The 21,237-nt window shown below is 40.5% G+C and overlaps 1 protein-coding gene across 6 annotated transcripts in view; it reads right to left on the bottom strand.

The window, feature by feature from the left end:
* TPX2 (TPX2 microtubule nucleation factor) overlaps positions 1-21,237 on the bottom strand; it is a 54,568-nt gene that overhangs the window by 20,920 nt on the left and 12,411 nt on the right. For 3 of the 6 annotated variants that reach the window (XM_004464026.5, XM_004464025.5, XM_004464027.5), the window contains 9 exons: positions 19,490-19,665; positions 17,338-17,460; positions 14,670-14,793; positions 8,973-9,101; positions 7,336-7,455; positions 3,682-3,803; positions 2,543-2,694; positions 1,306-1,477; positions 371-509 (listed from right to left, as the gene is read on the bottom strand). In XM_004464026.5, the coding sequence (XP_004464083.1) occupies positions 371-509; positions 1,306-1,477; positions 2,543-2,694; positions 3,682-3,803; positions 7,336-7,455; positions 8,973-9,101; positions 14,670-14,793; positions 17,338-17,460; positions 19,490-19,595 (1,187 nt within the window). In that variant the 5' untranslated portion in view covers positions 19,596-19,665. Of the gene's footprint in view, positions 1-370; positions 510-1,305; positions 1,478-2,542; positions 2,695-3,648; positions 3,804-7,335; positions 7,456-8,972; positions 9,102-14,669; positions 14,794-17,337; positions 17,461-19,489; positions 19,666-21,237 lie in introns of all 6 variants that reach the window. The other 3 variants (XM_058286857.2, XM_058286861.2, XM_071211629.1) reach the window with 2 other exon arrangements.

The raw sequence follows: 21,237 nt of genomic DNA, 5'->3' as shown, positions 1-21,237 counted from the left end.
AGATTCTTCCACTGATAATAGCTCTAACAGTCCCTTGGGTGACCATAATGGGGTGGGTTTTACCTAAACTAATCAGAGGACACTCCTTAATGATCTTCTTAATTGAAATTGTAAGTTTCTCTGCCCAACTCCTGCATTAATTTTGTTTTTGTTTTAACCAATTCATACTCCAGAACATCCCCACATTCCCACTTTCAATCCTTTAATTGTTGAGGCAGGGGTGTACATGCAGAGTTTGCAAAGGCCTGCAACTCAAGGTGCCATAAATTTCCATGGAATCAAAAATAACAACTCTCCTCCCCTATAGAACTGAGAAGAAAACAGATAAGTTCTTATAACTCTTCCTCAAATATCCCTCAGAGGGACTTACTGTTGTAGTTTCTCGAGCTCCTCAGCTTCCTGGTCAGCTGCACTTTTGCAGGTGACAGGCCTTGCACGCTGTTTGGTTTGCAATACAGGAGTCTGTGGGTCTCTGGAGATCTTGGCCACAGGTTTGGAGGGTAAGAGGCCTGCAAACAGAAGTCACTGACCTATCTCCCCAAAAGTCAGGTTACCTGAAGGTTGGGTGACTCAGCTAAGCAGCTCAGAGATGGATAAAAAACCACAGAGTTGTTGGTCCTCTGTATTGAGCTCAGCTCTTATCAGCCAGCCTGACAATATTTAATTCCTTGTTCCCTAACACTCTTTAATGAGGGGTATGGTAGGCTTTGGGTAAACCCTGCTATCACTGTCTAAACTCACAATGAATTCGTGTCTGATGGATATATACTTCCTTTCTGTTGATAATGCCAACTATTTTGTTTGCTATTGACAAATAAGTTTTGTTTATTCCATCTTTATAATAAGGCCTTTCTAAAGGCAAACTAATTATTACCAATTTTATCAACTCCCTGAAATAATCTACATCAAAGATTACATCTCATATAAAGTCAAATAAAGAAAACAAAAACCTATGTCAGAGCATCAGTTAAGGACACCACCATCACTCACAGAAAATTACTGATTTACCTGGACAGCGACGACCTAGTCAATGTGCATAATTACTTAGAATGAACTCTCTAATCTAGATCTTATCACATAACTGTGGGAAAAAATGATATCAATTTATTCTAGAAATAAGTGATGCCTCAAAGAAACACATAACAGTATTTAGTTGTAAATGTATAACGTTTTAAATAAAAATTTATATAGTCACATGCCATACTTTAGTTCAAAAGCTGGGATTTCAACTAAAGGCATATCCATGCCTAAGATGTAGGCAAAGGAAATTCTAGGATTATCTAGAGATATTAGCAGGGAACTTACTAATATCATCCTTCTTGCTCCTCAAGTGATATCTGTTAGGGGTTCGTTTATGGAAGGCTTCGACTTGCTGTGCAAGGGACACATACGTAGACGCTGTTTCATCAAATGTTCTTTTCTTTCCTTGGGACAGGTTGAAGGGCTTAATAATGGTGCATCCTTTAGTCACTCGGGCCTATAAACAGAGTTGTTCCCCAAATGAAGTGTTACAGAATAACTCAAGCCACAGATTCAGAACAGAGGATCAAGAACAAACAAACAAATAAAAAGTATGTGTGAAGCCAAGATTACTCCTCTTAAGATTGTCAGGCCTTGAAAAAGGGTTATAACCTTTCAGCTCTTAAGTGCTAGACACTTAAATTGCACTTAAATTTGGCCTTTGCTACAATTACATAAGGTGATTTTTCCCCCTCAAAATATGTTCTGAAGCATTCAAGAACAAGCTTTCTTCGAATAAGAAAAGAAACAAAAAGTTGCAAAGGCATCCCTTTTCAAAACGCATTAAAGAATAGGAACGACCAGGCTTCTGGGTTTGGAGCAGGTCAGGCAATTGTCTGAATCAGAATCTCTCTACACATCCTCCTACAAAAACTGATTGATGAAGCCTACTCCTTAGATCATTAATTTTGATGTAATTAAGTATCTGATTGGAAGCAAAAGTCTTCAAGGACCTACATCTCAAAGGAAGAAGGACAATTCCAAGAGTTATGATAGCAAAGAAATGACTTCAACTAATGATGATGCTGATTAAAAATACAAGTGGAGATTATTAGTATTAGAATTTTTATTTAGAATTATTACTGTTTTGTAAATGCTCTGGTAAAAAAATTGTACAAAATTTGAGCAGTCTGCCCCAATGTCATCTTTCCCATAATGCCTGTTATATTTTGTACACAACTTTGCAGACTCAAGGTTTTTCTAAGAACATTGTTAACAGAAGAAATGCCTACACCTATAACTGCCCATACATAATGCTTATGTATTTTTTTTTCCTTATGTATTTTATGTACAGTCTCAATATAATCTTTTTTGGCAATTTGGTAAGATGGTTCCAAGAGAGTTAGAATGCTTTGTCTAAGATCACAAAGGTAATAGGGCAAAGTGAGGATTTAGATATATCTTTACTCAAAAACATATGCTCCTCTCAAATATACTATTACAAGTAGAAACCACAAATGCTACACTTGAAATTCCAACTGAATTAGTAACAATGGAATATTCACTCAGGCCATTAACTTACAGGAGACAGAGGATGCTTTCGCAATTCCGATGTAAAGTTCACTTCCTTATACTTCTCCTGGTTCTTAGGTTGTTGTTTGATTCGCTCATCTGTGCGGAAGTGGAAGTCAACTGATTTGGTTACCTGGCTGACAGATTTCTTCACAGGTTGCCCTGAGTGAGAAATAGAATAAAATGCACAGGTAAATAACATTAGGGATAGAGAATATCAATAAATCCCCTTTCATTCCAGTCCTTTTTTGTTGTTTTTATTACCATAAATCTAACTTTGTTCACTATCTTCATCTGACCAAAATTTGAAATAGTCTTCGAGAGCACTGATTTTTGTGTCCAATTCACTGAAAGCTGTTCTGTTTTAAACCCTTTGGTCAGATGCAAACTGTAAAGAGGTAGCATGGAAGAAAAGAATCCCATCTCCCAAGTGTGGTCATCACTCTGGAAATAACTTTTAATACTGTTAATAGAAAAAGCAACTGATTGACTTTAAAAGCACACTTAACTCAGAATCTTTACGAAGGAAACCCTCTGAATTATAAGGGTGCTTTTTCAACATCCGTCCCCAGTAAGCAAGGCTTTATAGCTTTGATGCCACCAGCAGGAACCCTATGCTAGAGCAAAGCAGAACTCTGGCCTCTTAGCTCCCTCAGTCATACTTTTCCTCCATACCTTTCTTTTTCTCTGTCTAGGATAAAGTGGGGGAAAAAATAAGGTGGCCTGCCCAGTTGGCTTTATCTTTCATCTCCATCCTGGTTCCCTTTTTTACTAATAAAAAGAAAAATAATTAGGAAGAAAAAACCAAGGAGGAATTAATTTTACTTGAAGAAATCAGAGAAGGCTTTGTGGAGATAGGCCTCAAATGACTGGTATGACCCCTAGAGTCAGAGATGGAGGGGCACAGCATGCTCTAAAAAGGGGCCAATGTATGTAAAATGTTCTGAGGAATGATCATTAGGATACAAATGGAACTAATGTCTAGTCTTCTAAATAAACAAATCTTTTTATGCTGACTACTGATCTAGAAAGCCTTTTTTGCTTTAGAGATCAAAAAAAAAACCCTACCAAGATTATGAGATGCACCTCATAAATCCTACTGAACCTGATTCTGACCTATTCCTGCAAGCACAAGTTCACCAAGCTGACCTATTCCTGCAAGGGCAAATTTCTTGAATTCTTCATTCTTTTTCCGCATCTCCACCACCTCCTGCTGCATTTTCATTCTCTTCTCCAACTCTTGTTCCTCAGTACTTTTCAGAATCTTCTGCCTAGAGGAAAATTCAGTAAAGGAGATAAGAGAAGTGAGGGATGGGAAGCGGACCTGGCCCAGTGGTTAGTGCGTCTGTCTATCACATGGGAGGTCCGTGGTTCAAACACTGGGCCTCCTTGACCCATGTGGACCTGGCCCATGCGCAGTGCTGATGCGCGCAAGGAGTGCCCTGCCACACAGGGGTGTCCCCCACGTAGGGGAGCCCCACGAGCAAGGAGTGTGCCCCATAAGGACAGCCACCCAGCGCGAAAGAAAGTGCAGCCTGCCCAGGAATGGCGCTGCACACACGGAGAGCTGACACAACAACATGACGCAACAAAAAGAAACACAGATTCTTGTGCCACTGACAACAACAGAAGCGGACAAAGAAGACGACGCAGCAAATAGACAGAGAGAACAGACAACTGGGGCGGGGGAAAGGGGAGAGAAATAAATAAATAAATCTTAAAAAAAAAAAAAAAAGAAGTGAGAGAAAAGGGGCTCAATGATTTAAAAGCATCCGAAGGCATTAATATAGATTTTTAAGATGGTGATAAAATAACCATCAAAACCAAAATGTATTACCTAATAAATAGATATTTAACTAGAAAATGCTAAGAAAAAAATTAAGGTATGCACTTTATACCAAAATATTAAAGAAATTTCAGGAAAAAATAGCTGAAAGAAATTACAAAAAATTCATGATTTGACTAATGATTACCATCTACACCACGAACAAACTAAAATACCAGTAAAATGGTAAAAAATATTGGCAACAAATATGGCAAAGGGTTAATATACATGAAACATAGTATGATATATGATACAGATGACAGAGTGATCTTTCGAAAACATTTAACTTCTTTTAGTCTCAGTTTTTTCAAAAGTAAAATAGGGAAAATAAATACTCATCATCACAGAATATTTGTGACCATTATAACAGATGTTTCTGAAGTACCAAACATATAAGAAGAGTTCAATATAAAGTAGCCATATTAATATCACTAAGACTATTTATAGATAAATGAAAAAGGAAACAGACAATTCACACAACAGGAAATATGAAAAAGATGTTTAAAATAACAATAACAATAATACAATCTTGTCAGCAATCAAATAAATAAAATTTAAAATGATTTGATGTCATTTCATTTCATATCAACTAAATCTGAGACAGCTTTAATAGTAAAAAAAAAACAATGCAGATGAGACTATGAGGTAAAAAAATACATTCAATGCTGATGATGTAAATTAGTATATTCCTTTCAAAAATAAAAGTGGCAAGAAATATCAACAGCCATAAAACCATTCATACCCTTTGATCAAGGAATTTCTCTATCCTCATCCTAAGATTACTCAAAGAAAAGGGTCTGGGGACACAGATTTGGCTCAACTGATGGAGCATCCACCTACCACATAGGAGGTCCAGGGTTCAAACCCAGGGCCTCCTGACCTGTGTGGTGAGCTAGCCCACATGCAGTGCTAATGCACGCAAGGAGTGCCTTGCCACGCAGGAGTGTTCTCTGCATAGAGGAGCCCCCCACACAAGGATTATGCCCCTCAAGGAAAGTTTGCCTAATGCAAAAAAAGCACAGCCTGCCCAGGAGTGGTGCCGCACACAGGGAGAGCTGACGCAGCAAGATGACACAACAAATAGAGAACAGATTCCCAGTGCCACTGACAAGAATGCAAGCAGACAAATAACACACAGCAAATGGACATAGAGAGCAGACAATGGGGGGAGGGGGAATAAATCTTTAAAAAAAGAAAGGGTCTGTCTTCAAACTTCAAAGACGTTTACTGAAGTGTTACTTATAATAGGGAAAAAGTGGAAACTACATTTTCCACAGGAAATGGTTAAATCTAATCTGATAGAATAGAAACATACCAAAAAAGGATAAATGTGAAGATTTTGTAGCAGCATAGAAAAATAAAAATGGAATAGTGGGAAGCAAATGTGGCTCAAGTAATTGGGCTCCTGTGTACCATACAGGAGGTCAAGGGTTCGATTCTCAAGGCCTCCTGGTGAAGGCGAGCTGGCCCACACAGAGAGCTGGCACAACAAGATGACGCAACAAAAAAAAGAGACACAGAGGAGAGACAATAAGAGACTCAGCAGACCAGGGAACTGGGGTGGCACAAGAGTTTAAGCACCTCTCTCCCACTCCAGAAGGTTCCAGGATTGGTTCCTGTTGTCACCTAAAGAGAAGACAAGCAGACACAAAAGAATATACAGTGCAGATATGGAGGGCGGGGCAGAGAAATAAATAAATAAAAATAAATCTTAAAAAAAAAAGTTAAATGAAATAGTGTCACATTGAGTGAATAAAGCAGAACCCAAAGACTGTTTATACACTGAATATGAAAATGCATATGCTTACTTGAATAAAGATCAGAAGGGAGTTTGAAAAAATTAAAACTTTACATTTGCATTAATAATTTATTTTTCTGTTTAATACTTGAGCACCCCCTACCCCACCCCTGGAAGCATTCAACAATTTACTTCACCATTATCACAGCTTTACAAGTTTTCCTAGGCTCCATGTGTACCAAACAGCTTGTAATTTTACTCTGGTCATTCTAAAGTTAAAACTCAGGAAAGATGGAAAATGGATATGGCTCAACCAAATGGGCTCCCATCTACCATATAGTAGGTCCAGGGTTTGATGCCCAGGGCCTCCTGGTGAGGGCAAGCTGGCCCAAGTGGTGAGCTGGCCCACATGGAGTGCCAGCCCACATGGGAATGTGGAACCGCGCAGGAGAGCCACCCTGCATGGGAATGCCGCCTTGCAGGGGAAAAGCCACCACACGCAGGAGTGCCAGCTGATGCAGAGAGCTGGTGTAGCAAGATGACACAACAAGAGACATAGAGGAGAGAAAATAAGAAGACATAGCAGAACAGGGAGCTGAGGTGGCACAAGAGAGTAATCACCTCTCTCCCATTTGGGAAGGTCCCAGCATTGGTTCCTGGAGCCGCCTAATGAGAATACAAGCACACAAAGAAGAACACACAGCAAATGAACACAGAGAGCAGACAACAGGGGGAACAGGGTGGGAGGGGAGAAATAAATAAAAAATATATCTTAAAAAAAAAAACACAAAAGGGGAAGCGGACTTGGCCCAGCGGTTAGGGCGTCTGTCTACCACATGGGAGGTCCACGGTTCAAACCCCGGGCCTCCTTGTCCCATGTGGTGCTGGTCCATGCACAGTACTGATGCGCACAAGGAGTGCCATGCCATGCAGGGGTATCCCCTCCATTGGGGAGCCCCATGCGCAAGCGGTGCGCCCCATAAGGAGAGCCACCCAGAGCGAAAGAAAATGCAGCCTGCCCAAGAATGGTGCCGCCCACACGAAGAGCTGACACAAGATAACTCAACAAAAGGAAACACAGATTCCCGTGCTGTGCCGCTGACAACAGAAGCGGACAAAGAAGAAGGCGCAGCAGATGGACACAGAGAACAGACAACTGGGGCGGGGGTGGGGGGGGAGAAAGGGAAGAGAAATAAATAAATAAATCTTTAAAAAAAAAAAACTCAGGAAAGAAATATACCTTACAGGTGGTGTACAAGGCATAGTATGTCTGCTCTTGGCTTTCTCTGAAGAAGATTCAGTCTTTTGGGAAGTATCTTGATGAGCATTGTCTTCTTCCTCTGGCTTCTTACTGTTAGAACTTGAGTTTAAAAGAACAAAAATATCCTCTCAATTCCCAAAAGTATATCCCATACCACCCTCCTCTCCAAATCTACCACATGCCTTAAATTTTCTCATTCTTTAGGACAATAGCCATGCTTCAATCATAAGATTCTTCTGACAGTATTATCAGATCATATATACCAATGGCTACTTTGAGAAAAACAATAGAAGTAATAGTTGTCCATTGGTGGTGAGTCAGGGAAACAGGATTCCAACCTGCCCATCAACAAATGAACACATAGAAGACAGCTGGTTGTTTCCCCAATACCTATTCTACCTTCCTTCGTATTAACAGAACCCCAATTTTGCTTGGAATGGCAATGCACCAAGCTAAAAGTACTGTACTTGCTTCTACAAACTTTATAGCAACTAGGGGAGATTCAAGGGACGCAGTCTGGCAAGTGAGATATAACTTAAGGGTTTCTGGAGAAGATTTCACTTTCCTGATATGGGTGCTGCTCCATTTTCCTTTACCATATCCTCCTCCTCCATCTCTTGAACATAAATGTGTTAAAACTAGAAATATAGCAGCCATCTTGTAACAATGAGGCAACAATGAAAAATCTGAGATAAACACAGACCAGCTATTTTGAACAAGCATGGAAAAAAGCTAAGAATCAGAGATGCTAGCCCTGCTATTGTTCAGTTACTGAACCAAAGCCAGCAATGAACTTCTTCTAAACTCGTGTGAAGCAAATAAATACCTATTATTTATTTATTTTTCTTTTCTGATGATTATTTTATTGTGCTAAAATCCACATAATATGATATTAACCATTTTAACTTGTACAGCTCAGTTCACTTAGTACATTTACAGAGTTCTGCAGTTATTACCTCTACCTTGAAAACATTCTCATCACTGCAAAAGGAAACCTGTACCCTTTAAGCAGTCACTCCTCTTTCTTCCCTTCCCCCAGACCCTAGCGTACACTAATCTGCTTTTGGGTCTCAATAGATTTACATATTCTGGATATTTCACGTTAATAGAGTCTTACAATATGTGTTCTTTTGTGTCTGGCTTCATTCTCTTAGCATACTGTTTTCAAGGTTCGTCCATGCAGTAGCATGTGCCAATAATTCATCTTTTTATGACTGAATAATATTCCATTGTGTGAATATACCACACATGGTTTATCTTTTTTTTTTTTTTTTATAAAGGGTATTTATTTGGGGTAGGAGCTTACACATTCAAGGCCATAAAGCATTAAGTTACTTCCCTCACCAAAGTCTACTTTCATGTTGGAGCAAGATGGCTGTCTGCTTACGTCTGCTTCCTGGGTCCGACGTTCTTGGGGCTTGCTCTTCTCTGCTTTCAAGGTTCCTTTCTTCCTGGGGCTAATACCTATTATTTAAACTCCTCTAGCCAGACTATTATTCATAGCAAAATACATTCCTCATTGATGAAGGCAAGAAGTGCCATGTGTTCTGCTTGCTATTAAACATGGGAGCACACAGGGATTAAATCTATGCCATGACAGAAGCTGTGCTACTTACACTTTCATTTTTTTGGTGGGTGGAATTTCATTGATGATAACAGGAGTGGCACATCTCTTGGCTTTTATTTTTACATGGTGTTTTTGTTTCTGTTCCAAATCCTTCTGAGTAGACAGTCTAATAGATCTCCTACAATAGAATTGATAAAATTTGCCTGTTATGAATATATCTACTAAAGATATGCACACAATCCTCAGAAATGTGAAAATATGTCAAACTGCAAAGAGGTATATAAAGTTTGGTGGTATTATTTTCACTCTAAATATTTAATCTCTTCCTATCTTATTGATACTTTCCAAAATTCAATCATATAATTTTGTTACTTAAATACATTGCTGTTTATAAATTAGACCACAATGAAATTCATTAAAATTCCAAAAAACAAAACAAAATACACTGGCAATCACCTAGCACAAGCCTCTCCTATCATAAGAATAAAAGTCAAAGAGATAAGATGATTTGACCCTATTACAGACTATACTTCAAGTATTCGTTTCTTTCTGATTTATTTCACTCAAATAGTAGGTTTGTGAGATTCAACCACACTGATTCACGTAGCTTTATTAATTCATTGATTTTCATTGCTAATGAAAATTCTTCAAGCTGAAGGAAAGGGCCTCAGAAGATAACATGAATCTATAGGAAAGAATGAAAATACATGAGTAAATAAAAAGACTACATACATATATATATATATATATCTTTATTTTGTTTAATTTCTTTAAAGGACATGTAGGGAAGCGGAATTGGCCCAATGGATAGGGCATCCGCCTACCATATGGGAGGTCCGCGGTTCATATCCTGGGCCTCCTTGACCCATGTGGAGCTGGCCCATGCGCAGTGCTGATGCGCGCAAGGAGTGCCCTGCCACACAGGGGTGTCCCATGCATAGGGGAGCCCCACGCACAAGGAGTATGCCCCGTAAGAATGGCCCAGCACAAAAGTAAGTGCAGCCTGCCCAAGAATGGCGCCACACACACGGAGAGCTGACACAACAAAGATGATGCAACAAAAAGAAAACACAGATTCCTGGTGCCCTTGATAAGGATAGAAGAACACACAGCAAATGGACATAGAGAGCCGATAACTGGGGGTGGGGGAAGGGGAGAGAAAGAAATAACAATAAATAAATCTTAAAAAAGAAAAAAAGGACATGTAATGGCTGAAAGTACTGCAAAGGAAGAGAGGTAAGGGGACTATATTCTTGAAAGGTTCCTATATTCTACCCCAAGTAAATCAACATTTAAGCAACGTGAGACATTAAAAGACTCATAATCTCTGGAATAATTACTTAAGGAAAAAAGCAAAGAAATACAATTTAAAAGTCAATGCAAGTAAAGCAACAACAACAACAATTAAAAAAAAAGCCAATAGAGGGGGAAGTGGATGTGGCTCAAGCAACAGAGCTCCTGCCTACCACATAGGAGGTCCAAGTTTTGGTTCCCGGGGCCACCTGGAGAAGGAGAGCTGGTGCAACGGCAGATGCAGCGAGGTGACGCAATAAGATGACACAACAAAGAGACACAAGAGGAAAGACAATGAGAGACACAACAAACCAGGGAGCTGGAGTGGTTCAAGAGATTGAGTGCCTCTCTCCCACATGAGAGGTTTATTTCCCAGTGCCTCAAGAAGACAAGCAGACACAGAGAACAGACAGTGAGTACAAACAGTGGGGGTGGGGGATAAATAAATAAAATAAATCTTAAAAAAAATTAATAAAGTCAGTAGAAGGAGCGGGTGAGTGCCCACCTCCCACATGGGAGGTCCTGGGTTCAGTTCCCGGTGCCTTTTAAAGAAGACAAATGAGCAAAAACAATAAGCAGGGAGCTTTTAAGAGCGTCTCTTAAAAGAAAAAATGAACAATGAGCAAAAACACAACAAGCAGACAACAAGCAGACAATGAGCAAACCATAGGCACAAATAACAAGCAAACAGATGAGGGAGCCATCTGGAGGGAGGGGAAATCAATAGAAGGGAGTGGATACAGCTCAGCGGTTGAATGCTTGCTTCCCATATATGAGGTCCTGGGTTTAATCCCTAGTATCTCCTAAAAAAATAATAAAAAAAATAAAATAAAAGCCAATAGATGCACACAAAAGGAAAACAATAGATTAAATTGGACTTCATCAAAATATAAAAGTTCTATGCATCAAAGGAAGTTATCAAGAAAGTAAAACTATATCCATTCTCCCTACAGAATGGAAATATTTGAAAACCATATATATAAAGGCTTTAATATCCAGAATATATGAAGAACTCTAATAACTCAACAATAAAAAGTCTAATCACCCAATTAAAAAATGGGCAAAGGACTTGAATAGACATTCTCATAGATGACATACAATGGCCAGTAAGCACATGAAAAAATATTCCACATCATTACCCATTAGAAAATGCAAATCAAAACCGCAATGAGATACCACTTTATATCCACTAGAATGGCTATTAAAACAACAACAACAACAAAAAGCAACAGAAAATAAGTGTCGGCAAGGATGAAAAGAAATAGGAACCCATATATTGTTGGTGGGGATGTAAAATGATACAGTTGCTGTGGAACACAGTTTCCTTAGAAAGTTATACATAGAATTATCATATGACCCAGCAATTCTAATCCTAGTATATACCCAAAAGAATTGAAAGCAGGGACTTGAACAGATATTTGTATACCAATGGTCTTTGTACATTATTCACAATAACCAAAAGGTGGAAGCAACCCAGTGTCATTCAAAAGAACAGATAAAGAAAATACGGTATATCCATTCCATGGAATATTTTTCAGCTGTAAAAAGAAATGAAGTCAGGGAAGCAGATGTGGCTCAAGCAACTGGGCTCCTGTCTACCATATGGAAGGTCCAGGGTTCGATTCTAGCTAGCTGGCCTGCATGGCAAGCTGGCCCACACAGAATGCTGGCCAGCACAGCAAACTGGCCCACGTGGAGAGATGGCGCAGCAGGATGACGCCACAAAAAAAGACAGAGGAGAGACAATAAGAGACACAGCAGACCAGGGAGCTGAGGTGGTCCAAGAGGTTGAGCCAGAAGACCCCAGGATTGTTTCCCAAAGCCACCTAAAGAGAAGACAAGCAGACACAGAAGAACACACAGTGAATGGACACAGAGAGCAGATAACTGGGGGCAGATGGGGGGTGCACGCGAGGGGGATAAATAAATAAATCTTTTAAAAAAAAGAAAAAGAAAGAAATGAAGTGCTGGACAGGTTACAATGTAGATGCATCTTGAAGACAACATGTTGAGTAAAAAGACATGAAAGGACAAATACTGTATGATTTCTCTTATATGAAATATTTAGAATAAGGGAAATCATAGATAGCAGAATAATGTTACGCAGAAATAGGGAAAGGGGGGGAATGGGGAATTACTGCTAAGTGAGTATGAGCTGTGCTTTAAGATGTGAAAACAGTCTAGACCAGATCAAGGTGAAAGTTACAGAGTATTGTCAATGGACTTAATTGCTAACAAACTGTCCCCTTAAAATGGTTAAAATGATTTTCATGTTACTTATATCTAACCACAATTAAAAGTAAACGTTACAGGGAGTGGATGTGGCTCAAGCAGTTGAGCGCCTGCATCCCACATGGGAGGTCCCGGGTTCAGTTCCCAGTGCCTCCTAAAAAAGACAAGCAAGACAGTGAGCTGATGCGAAGGGCTAGCACGGCAAGCTGATGCAACAAGATGATGCAACAAAGAGATACAACAAGCAGGGAACAGAGGTGGCTCAGGCAATTGGGTACCTCTCTTCCATATAGGAGGTCCTGGGTTGGGTTCCCAGTGCCTCCTAAAAAGAAGACAAGAATCAGAGCTTGGCCGAGCGGCCAGACAACCAATCCTGCAGGAGCTGCCAGCTGGCATCTGCCCACACCCAGGAATCGGGGATGTCCTATAAGCCCACTGTCCTCACCCCCAGAAGCACCCTCGGCTCCAGTAACCCTGAGGCTGGCACCAGGTCCCCACATCTGAAAGTGTCCCATTGTTGTTGGGCTTGGTCCTGGGAGCCGCCACCCCCTTCAAACTGTTTAACAACTTTGGGCCACCCGCCATGGGCTACATGCAGGTGATGAAGCCCCCTGGTGCCCAGGGCTCCCAGAGCACCTACATGGACCTGCTGCCGGTCATAGAAGAGATGGGCAAAGAGATCCGACCCACCTATGCTGGCAACAAGAATGCCATGGAGCACCTGAAGAGAGGCATCATCCATGCCCAGGCCCTAGTCAGAGAGTACCGGGTCAAGACAAAGCAAAACATCCGCATATAACAGGAAGTGTCTTCACCTCAGTGTCTGGACCTTGCCTAGTCACTGCAGAGCACCTGCTCCTTCCTGGCCTTTACCCCAAGTTGCACTTCCCACCCTGGGCTTCTTGTCCTGCGTCCCCAATGTGTGCCCTCCAGGAACCAGGAGGCAGCTTCCACTCCAGCAAGCAGGATTAGCTGGGGCCCCCGCAATAGTTTGCAGTGAGGTCACCTATGTGTACCACCCATGACCTGCTGATATCATTGATCCAGCCGGAGACTTCTTCCTGGGGCCCCACCAATCAGCACTTCCCTAGCACTTCTCACCACCTTGTCCCTGCCCCCTTCTCTCTGAGCCAGGCCTAGGAAGGCCTGTCACCTCCCTGTCTTGACTCCTGGGTCATAGCAACTCTTTTCTCAGTGTGTCTTTTAATAAATCCTTTTTATATAAATTGAAAAAAAAAAAAGAAGAAGATGAGCAGGCAGCAAGCACAAACAAGAGGGGAGGGATAAATAAATAAATAAATAAAAATCTTTTTAAAAAGTACAATAAAAAAACAAAACAAAAAAAGAAATTCAGGGGAGCCAATGTGGCTCAGTGGTTGAGAGCACCAGCGTTCAAACACAAGGTCCCGAGTTCAATCTCTGACCCTCAGAACTTCAAAAAGAAAACAAAAAACAAAACTAAACAAAAAAGAGTAAATGTTATTTTAAAAAAAAACAGCAAAATTTCAAAACATACCTTAGTTAAACAACTTTTTAAAAATTTATGGCAAAACACATAGGTATTAAAAATAAATATAAAAATGACTTTTCCCACCAAAAAAATTATACAATAAAATTCATTTAAAAATTGGACTAAAAATCATAAAAATTAGAAAGAAAGAATGCAAAAACACATGACCATTTTGGTCCATTTCTTAAATTTAATATATGAGGATGTTATGACATCAAGAATTGCTGGATGTATTTGAGAAGAAATGGCTAGGGCATGAGATTCCAAAAGTTAAAACCTATTTGTGGTGAAACACAAGGGAAAATTATTATTGCCCTGTTGACCATTAAACTATTCTGTGTCAAAGGAGTTTTAATCATCTTTTTGTTTGTTTGTCAAAACCATGTGAAAATGAAGTAGTAGGGAATTTTTATGATTATCTAAACCTTCCTATTCTAGCTGCTATTCCTTTCTAGATTAGGCATCTCTGGGCAGATCTGAGATAAATGGCATTAATGTTGACCTACATTTTCCTAATGCAGTATATCAATTAAAAATTTTGTCACACATTATCTCATTTGATCCCTTCTTACAATAAGCTTGAGAGGTATGGTTATACTCAGCAAACTGAGACTGAGAGTGGTAGAGGTACCTGGTTTAAAAGAAAACAAAAAGCAAAATAAACAAAAGCACTCAAATCTTCTGACCTTTTGAGCCCTGAAAGAGTCTTACCTCTGAGGCTGGGCAGGAGTTTTTCTTGATGTGGCAGTTTCAACTTTCACAGAACAAGCATTTGATGGAGTGGATTGTTCCAACAGATTTTCTTTTTCTGCCTCTTTATAATAGGTGTTGTCAACTGTGGGAGACCAAAAACTAGTCAGCATTATAACCTCCAGGAAATGAGTTGGAGATGAGAGAGAGAGAGAGAGAGATATAACTTAATAGGATTCTAGACTGAAAACTTCACATATATGGATTATATATACACACACACACACTTATATATCGCCCCCCCCAAAAGCAGTGACACCTTTAGTTCCAGTGAATATTAAACCTAAAGAAAAAAATAAAAGGAAATAATTAAGACCAGAATGAAAATCAATGGACCCCACAGTCATGTCTTAGACAAGATCAATAACATTGATAAATCTCTAGTCAGACCAGGAGAAAAAAAGAGAGGAGATGCAAATTATCAATATCAGGAAAAAGAGATGTGAAATCACCACAGAATCTATAGGATAACAGAGAAATATTAATACCTTTTTTTGCCTGTAAACTCAATAACTTAGGTGAAATGGACAAATTATTTGTAAGACAAACTAGAAGGAAGCGGATGTGGCTCAACTGATAAAGCATCCACCTAGCACATGGGTTCAGTACCCAGAGCCTCCTGGTCCATGTGGTGAGCTAGTCCATGCTCAGTTCTGCTGCTGCACGCAAGGAGTGCCGGTCCACACAGGGATGCCCCTGCATAAGGGTGCCCCCTGCATAAAAGGAGTGGACCCTGTGCAAGGAGAGCTGCCCTGTGTGAAATTGCAGCCTGCCTGGAGAGCTGATGCAGCAAGATGACGCAAGAGACACAGATCCCCAGTGCCGCGTAACAAGAAAACAAGAGGACACAAAAGAACACAAGCGAATGGAAACAGAGAGTGGACAATGCGGGAGGGGAGAGGGTTGGGGGGGGAAGGGGAGAGAAATAAATAAAAATAAATCTTTAAAAAAAAAAAAATCAAATGAAGGGAGCAGATGCGGTTTAAGCAACTGAGAGCCTGTTTCCCACATGGGAGGTCCCAGGTTGAGTTCCCAGTGCCTCCCCTCCAAAAAATCAAAACTAAACAACAAGCAAAAAAAACAAAACAGAACAGAACAAAAAAACCAACTCAGGGTAGCCAACATGACTCAGTGTTGAGCAACCAGCTTCCAATATACGAGAGGTCTTGGGTTGAATCCCTGGCCTCCAGTACCTCAGACAAACAAGCAAAAACAAAACAAAACAAAATAAAAAACAACAAATGAAGACATCACAAGAAAACTACAGACCAATATCCCTCATGAACATAAATGAAAAGTTCTTAACAAAATTTAGCAAACTGAACTTAACAATATATAAAAAGAAAAATGCATCATGACCAATTGGAGTTTATCCCTTAAATGCAAGGTTGGCTCAACAATGGAAAATCAGTGTAAATTCACCATACTAAAAGACTTAAGGAAAAAAAGAGAGAAAACCATAACTATCTCAATTGATGCAGTAAAAATAATTGACAAAATTCAAACATCCATTACTAATAAAAATCATCCACAAACAGGAATAGAAGGGAACATCCTTAGTCTAAAAGATTTACCTATGAAAAATTTAGAACTAACACCATATATAATGGTAAAACCTGAGTTAGTTTGTCTTAAGATCAGGAACAAGACAAACTAAACTAACTCAGGCTCCCTACCCCATTCAACATAATATTAGAGGTTCTAGCCAGTACCATATCCAAGAAAAAGAAAGAGGATCATGTCATCTGCAAATAAACCTATGTCAAAATCTGTTCAAGGGAAGTGGACTTGGCCCAATGGATACAGCGTCCACCTACCACATGCGAGGTCCGAGTTTCAAACCCCGGGCCTCCTTGACCCACGTGAAGCTGGCCCAAGCGTAGCGCTGATGTGTGCAAGGAGAGCCCTGCCATGCAGGGGTGTCCCCGCGTAGCGGAGCCCCACGCGCAGGAAGTGAGCCCCATAAGGAGAGCTGCCCAGCACGAAAGAAAGTGCAGCCTGCCCAAGAATGGCTCCGCACACAGGGAGAGCTGACACAACAAGATGACTCAACAAAAAGAAACACAGATTCCCGTGCCGCTGATAAGGATAGAAGCGGTCACAGAAGAACACACAGCAAATGGACACAGAGAGCAGAAAACTACAGGGGAAGGGGAGAGAAATAAAAAATAAATCTTAAAAGAAATAAAAAAAGAATGCTTATCTTATATTCTGATCAAATACATAATATTCTTTTTTAAAAAAAGACCATATTCTGCAGATTTAGAAACATCAGTCTAAATGTTGCTTTTCTTTTAAAATCTGATATATGACTCAAAGAATTCTTGTACAATGACAAACAATACATTCTTTTCTTTTGTTGTTTTGTTTCCCAACCAGACCCGGATTAGGTTATGTTAAATCTTGACATAAAAAGAAAATAGTTACATATCTGGAAATAAACACGTTAACTTAAATTCCAAGAGATTAAAAAAATGTGTAGCACCTTGTTAGTTTCATGTTCATCATGAATTATCCTACTTCACCAATAACAACCAAATTTAGGTAATTTCCCCAGATCCCTCAAGTTCCTAATGCACTGTCTCATCATTCTGCCAAGGATCTTTTTTTCTAAGATGTTCTTTCTTACCTGGTCTCAGAGGTGTGACAGTAGCTTGCTGAAGATTAGCCTTTCTCAGAGGAGTTTTGCCCTGAAAAAGCCCTCCTGTCCCATTCTTTCCAAGAAACTTATTCTCTAAATTGGCCTTCTCATCTGTGAAAAGGTAAGATCATCATTTTCCAAATAATCAGCAAGGAAGCAATATAAAATGGGACCTAAAGCCCCCTCCAAGTACACTTCCAACTCATTTAGCAAGTACAAGTAAAGCAAAGTACAAACAATCAAAAGGAAATGAATACATATTAAATATCTGAGATAGAGATTGTAAAAACTATCACAAAAAACACTGGCAACATGGAACAATGTATTATAGAAAAGGAAAAGTGCAGATTCTGCATTGTGAGTAGCTCCTTATCTTTGCTTGATACACATTTAAGACCGTACAAGTATGAACTGGCCTTATCCACCACCTAAATACATCATGTTCCTCTGAAAAGAAAACTGTAGCCATCAGGATCTGTAGGGCTTACAGGGATTTACACTTATAGTCTTGTAGTACCTCTTCCTCAACTGGGGTGGTGAGATAGGAGTATGGGGGGGTGAGGGTAGAACAGAGCTGGGCTCTCCCAAGGAATTTTGTTTTTGTCTCGTTTTTTGTTTTTCTCCCAAAGAATTTTATCTTAAGTTCCGCCTTGCCTGAAACTCAGTGCAAAGCAGGGAAAGATTACATTATATCTTACCAAAAAAATAGGTCCCTGATAAAAAAAAACTTAAGCAATATCAACTCTGTGCATATACGCTCTGATACAATGGACCCCCTGAAATCTTTCCACAGACCCCTGGTCCATAGACCCCTGGTTAAGAACCCCTGCAGTAAAGCTAGGGCATGAAGAAGATCCTTGGAAGGCAGTCAGGCATCTGACCCACACTTCCTCCCACAGAGACCCATCCTCTCTCTCAGGATCCCCACTGAATACCATCGAAGTCCTTTTCCAGGAGAGTAGCAGAAGGCCATCACATTTGGATACAATATTCTAAGTATTAAATAGGGCTGCAATGGACTCATTTTTGTCCCCCACCCTGGAATTTCTCCTAAGGAGGATGGAGGACATGGGAAAGAATAAAATGAAGAGGCTCCAGCAACTCTATCCTGACATCACTGATCTCACATATTATTTCAAATAAAGTAAAAATATAACCACATCCACATTTATTGTTGGTCTTGTTTCAGAGTTTGTGCCATATCACATGATCCAACATCAGGCAATCCTATCTCAGTTTGTGGATTGGGTTCTGAGTAGCATAATTCCTCTATTTAAAAAAGAATGGGGGAAACGGACTTGGCCCAGTGGTTAGGGCGTCCGTCTACCACATGGGAGGTCCGCGGTTCAAACCCCAGGCCCCCTTGACCCGTGTGGAGCTGGCCATGCGCAGTGCTGATGCGTGCAAGGAGTGCCCTGCCACGCAGGGGTGTCCCCCGCGTAGGGGAGCCCCACGCGCAAGGAGTGCGCCCGTGAGGAGAGCCGCCCAGCGTGAAAGGAAGTGCAGCCTGCCCAGGAATGGTGCCGCCCACACTTCCCTTGCCGCTGACGACAACAGAAGCGGACAAAGAAACAAGACGCAGCAAATAGACACAGAGAACAGACAACCGGGGGAGGGATGGGAATTAAATAAATAAATCTTAAAAAAAAAAAAAAAAAAAGACTAACGGGGGCCCCCGAAAAAAAAAAAAGAATGGGGGGTGGAGAGAGGTAAGGTGGCAGGAGGGAACAGACTGATTATAAAAGGGCAATACAAAGAATTCTTGTGGGTGGTATTAGTACTGTTCCATATCTTGACTTGTGGTGGATACACAAAACAAAACAGGTGATAAAATGGTACAAAACTAAAACACAAACACAAAAATGAGTATAAATAAAACTAGGAAGATCTGAATAACATCAGTGGATTGTATCATGTCAATATCCTGGTTGTGGTATTATACTCTAAGCCTAATCATAGCAGAGCAAGTCTTCATGTGGCTGCCATCACTATGGACATGTCTGAGTCCTGGAGTTCCACTCAATCTTGTTTCATCTGGATTGGTATTTTAGGTACTTCCTTGCAACTCCTATTTTTGAAAGGTCTTCAACACACAGCAAGTCACTAACCCTTAAAATGGCCAGAAAAAGCAGACACTTACCAAACCAGGAATCTATATTTTGGGTATCTTCCTCATCATTCAAAGATGTGAAATTGATGAAGTTCGTGGGTGCATCAAAGGAATAAGAGGTTTTTACTTGTGACATTGTCTTCTCCTTGGCACAGAGGAGCAGATTTATCCCAATAATTGTATCACTTTTCTTAGTAGGTTGCCTTCTGAGAAAAGAAATGGTATAGGCAGTTGGTTGTACATTAACCTAAGGTACTGATTCCCAAGCAATTACTTCAGCTTTCCTACTACATTTGCAATTTTGAAAACCACCTGGAAAATAAGCCTTACTTTATCAAATCAAAATGAAACTTAAGGGAAGTGGACTAGGCCCAATGAATACAGTGTCCGCCTACCACATGGGAGGTCCACGGTTCAAACCCCAGGCCTCCTTGACCAATGTGGAGCTGGCCCATGCGCAGTGCTGATGCACGCAAGGAGTGCCCTGCCACGCAGGGGTGTCCCCCGCATAGGGGAGCCCCACGTGCAAGGAGTGTGCCCCGTAAGGAGAGCCGCCCAGCGTGAAAGAAAGTGCAGCCTGCCCAGGAATGGCACCACCCACACGGAGAGCTGACACAACAAGATGACGCAACAAAAAGAAACACAGATTCCCAGTGCCGCTGATAAGGATAGAAGCGGTCATAGAAGAACACATAGCGAATGGACACAGAGAGCAGACAACTGCAGGGAAGGGGAGAGAAATAAATCTTAAAAAAAAAAAAAGTATTCTGTATCCTGGAAGGGAAGTAGATACCAGTAATCACTTACATACACACTTATTAAATACCTTTTCGGAAACTATTATTACAAAAATACATGCTGTGATAAAAATTATTGTAATTTAACAGCAAGATAACAAAGTATCACCAAAGATGATTTTTGGTTTTTGCCTTGTAGTTTAACCAGTTTCATATCTAACTTAGCATTTATTTATTTTTGCATTCCCCCACCCTCCCCAACCCCGAGTGATATAGAAACCATGTCCTTCAAATGCTCTTTGAACCAGTTCTTTGGTTTACAGCTGGCTCCCCTACTAATGATGTAGATAAACTTTGACACCTGGTGATGAAAAAAAAAAGCTTTTTCAAAGAAAGCAAAAATATTCTATAGACCACATTATTCCAAACTTATTCTCCCTCATATTTATATAAACTATAGTTTTACTTTTTAAAATGGCCTAATTGAGAACATTTTGAATCTACTTCATATATTTGACATTTTTCCATGTCAAGATATAGTAACAACACATAGCAAATGGTCAGAGAGAGCAGACAACACGGGGGAGAGGGAGAATAAATAAATAAACATTTTAAAAAATAGAAAGAGGGAAGCAGACTTGGCCCAGGGGTTAGGGCGTCCGTCTACCACATGGAAGGTCCACAGTTCAAACCCCGGGCCTCCTTGACCCGTGTGGAGCTGGTCCACACGCAGTGCTGATGTGCGCAAGGAGTACTGTGCCACACAGGGGTGTCCCCGCGTAGCGGAGCCCCACGTGCAGGAAGTGAGCTCCATAAGGAGAGCTGCCCAGCACGAAAGAAAGTGCAGCCTGCCCAAGAATGGCGCCGCACACACGGAGAGCTGACACAACAAGATGACTCAACAAAAAGAAACACAGATCCATGCCGCTGATAAGGATAGAAGCAGTCACAGAAGAACACACAGCAAATAGACACAGAGAACAGGCAACTGGGGCGGGGGGGAGAAGGGGAGAGAAATAAATAAATAAATCTTTAATCTTT

The sequence above is a fragment of the Dasypus novemcinctus genome, chromosome 24, assembly GCF_030445035.2.
Source record: "Dasypus novemcinctus isolate mDasNov1 chromosome 24, mDasNov1.1.hap2, whole genome shotgun sequence".
Lineage (NCBI taxonomy): Eukaryota > Metazoa > Chordata > Mammalia > Cingulata > Dasypodidae > Dasypus > Dasypus novemcinctus.
This window is presented reverse-complemented; position numbering and strand designations above follow the sequence as displayed.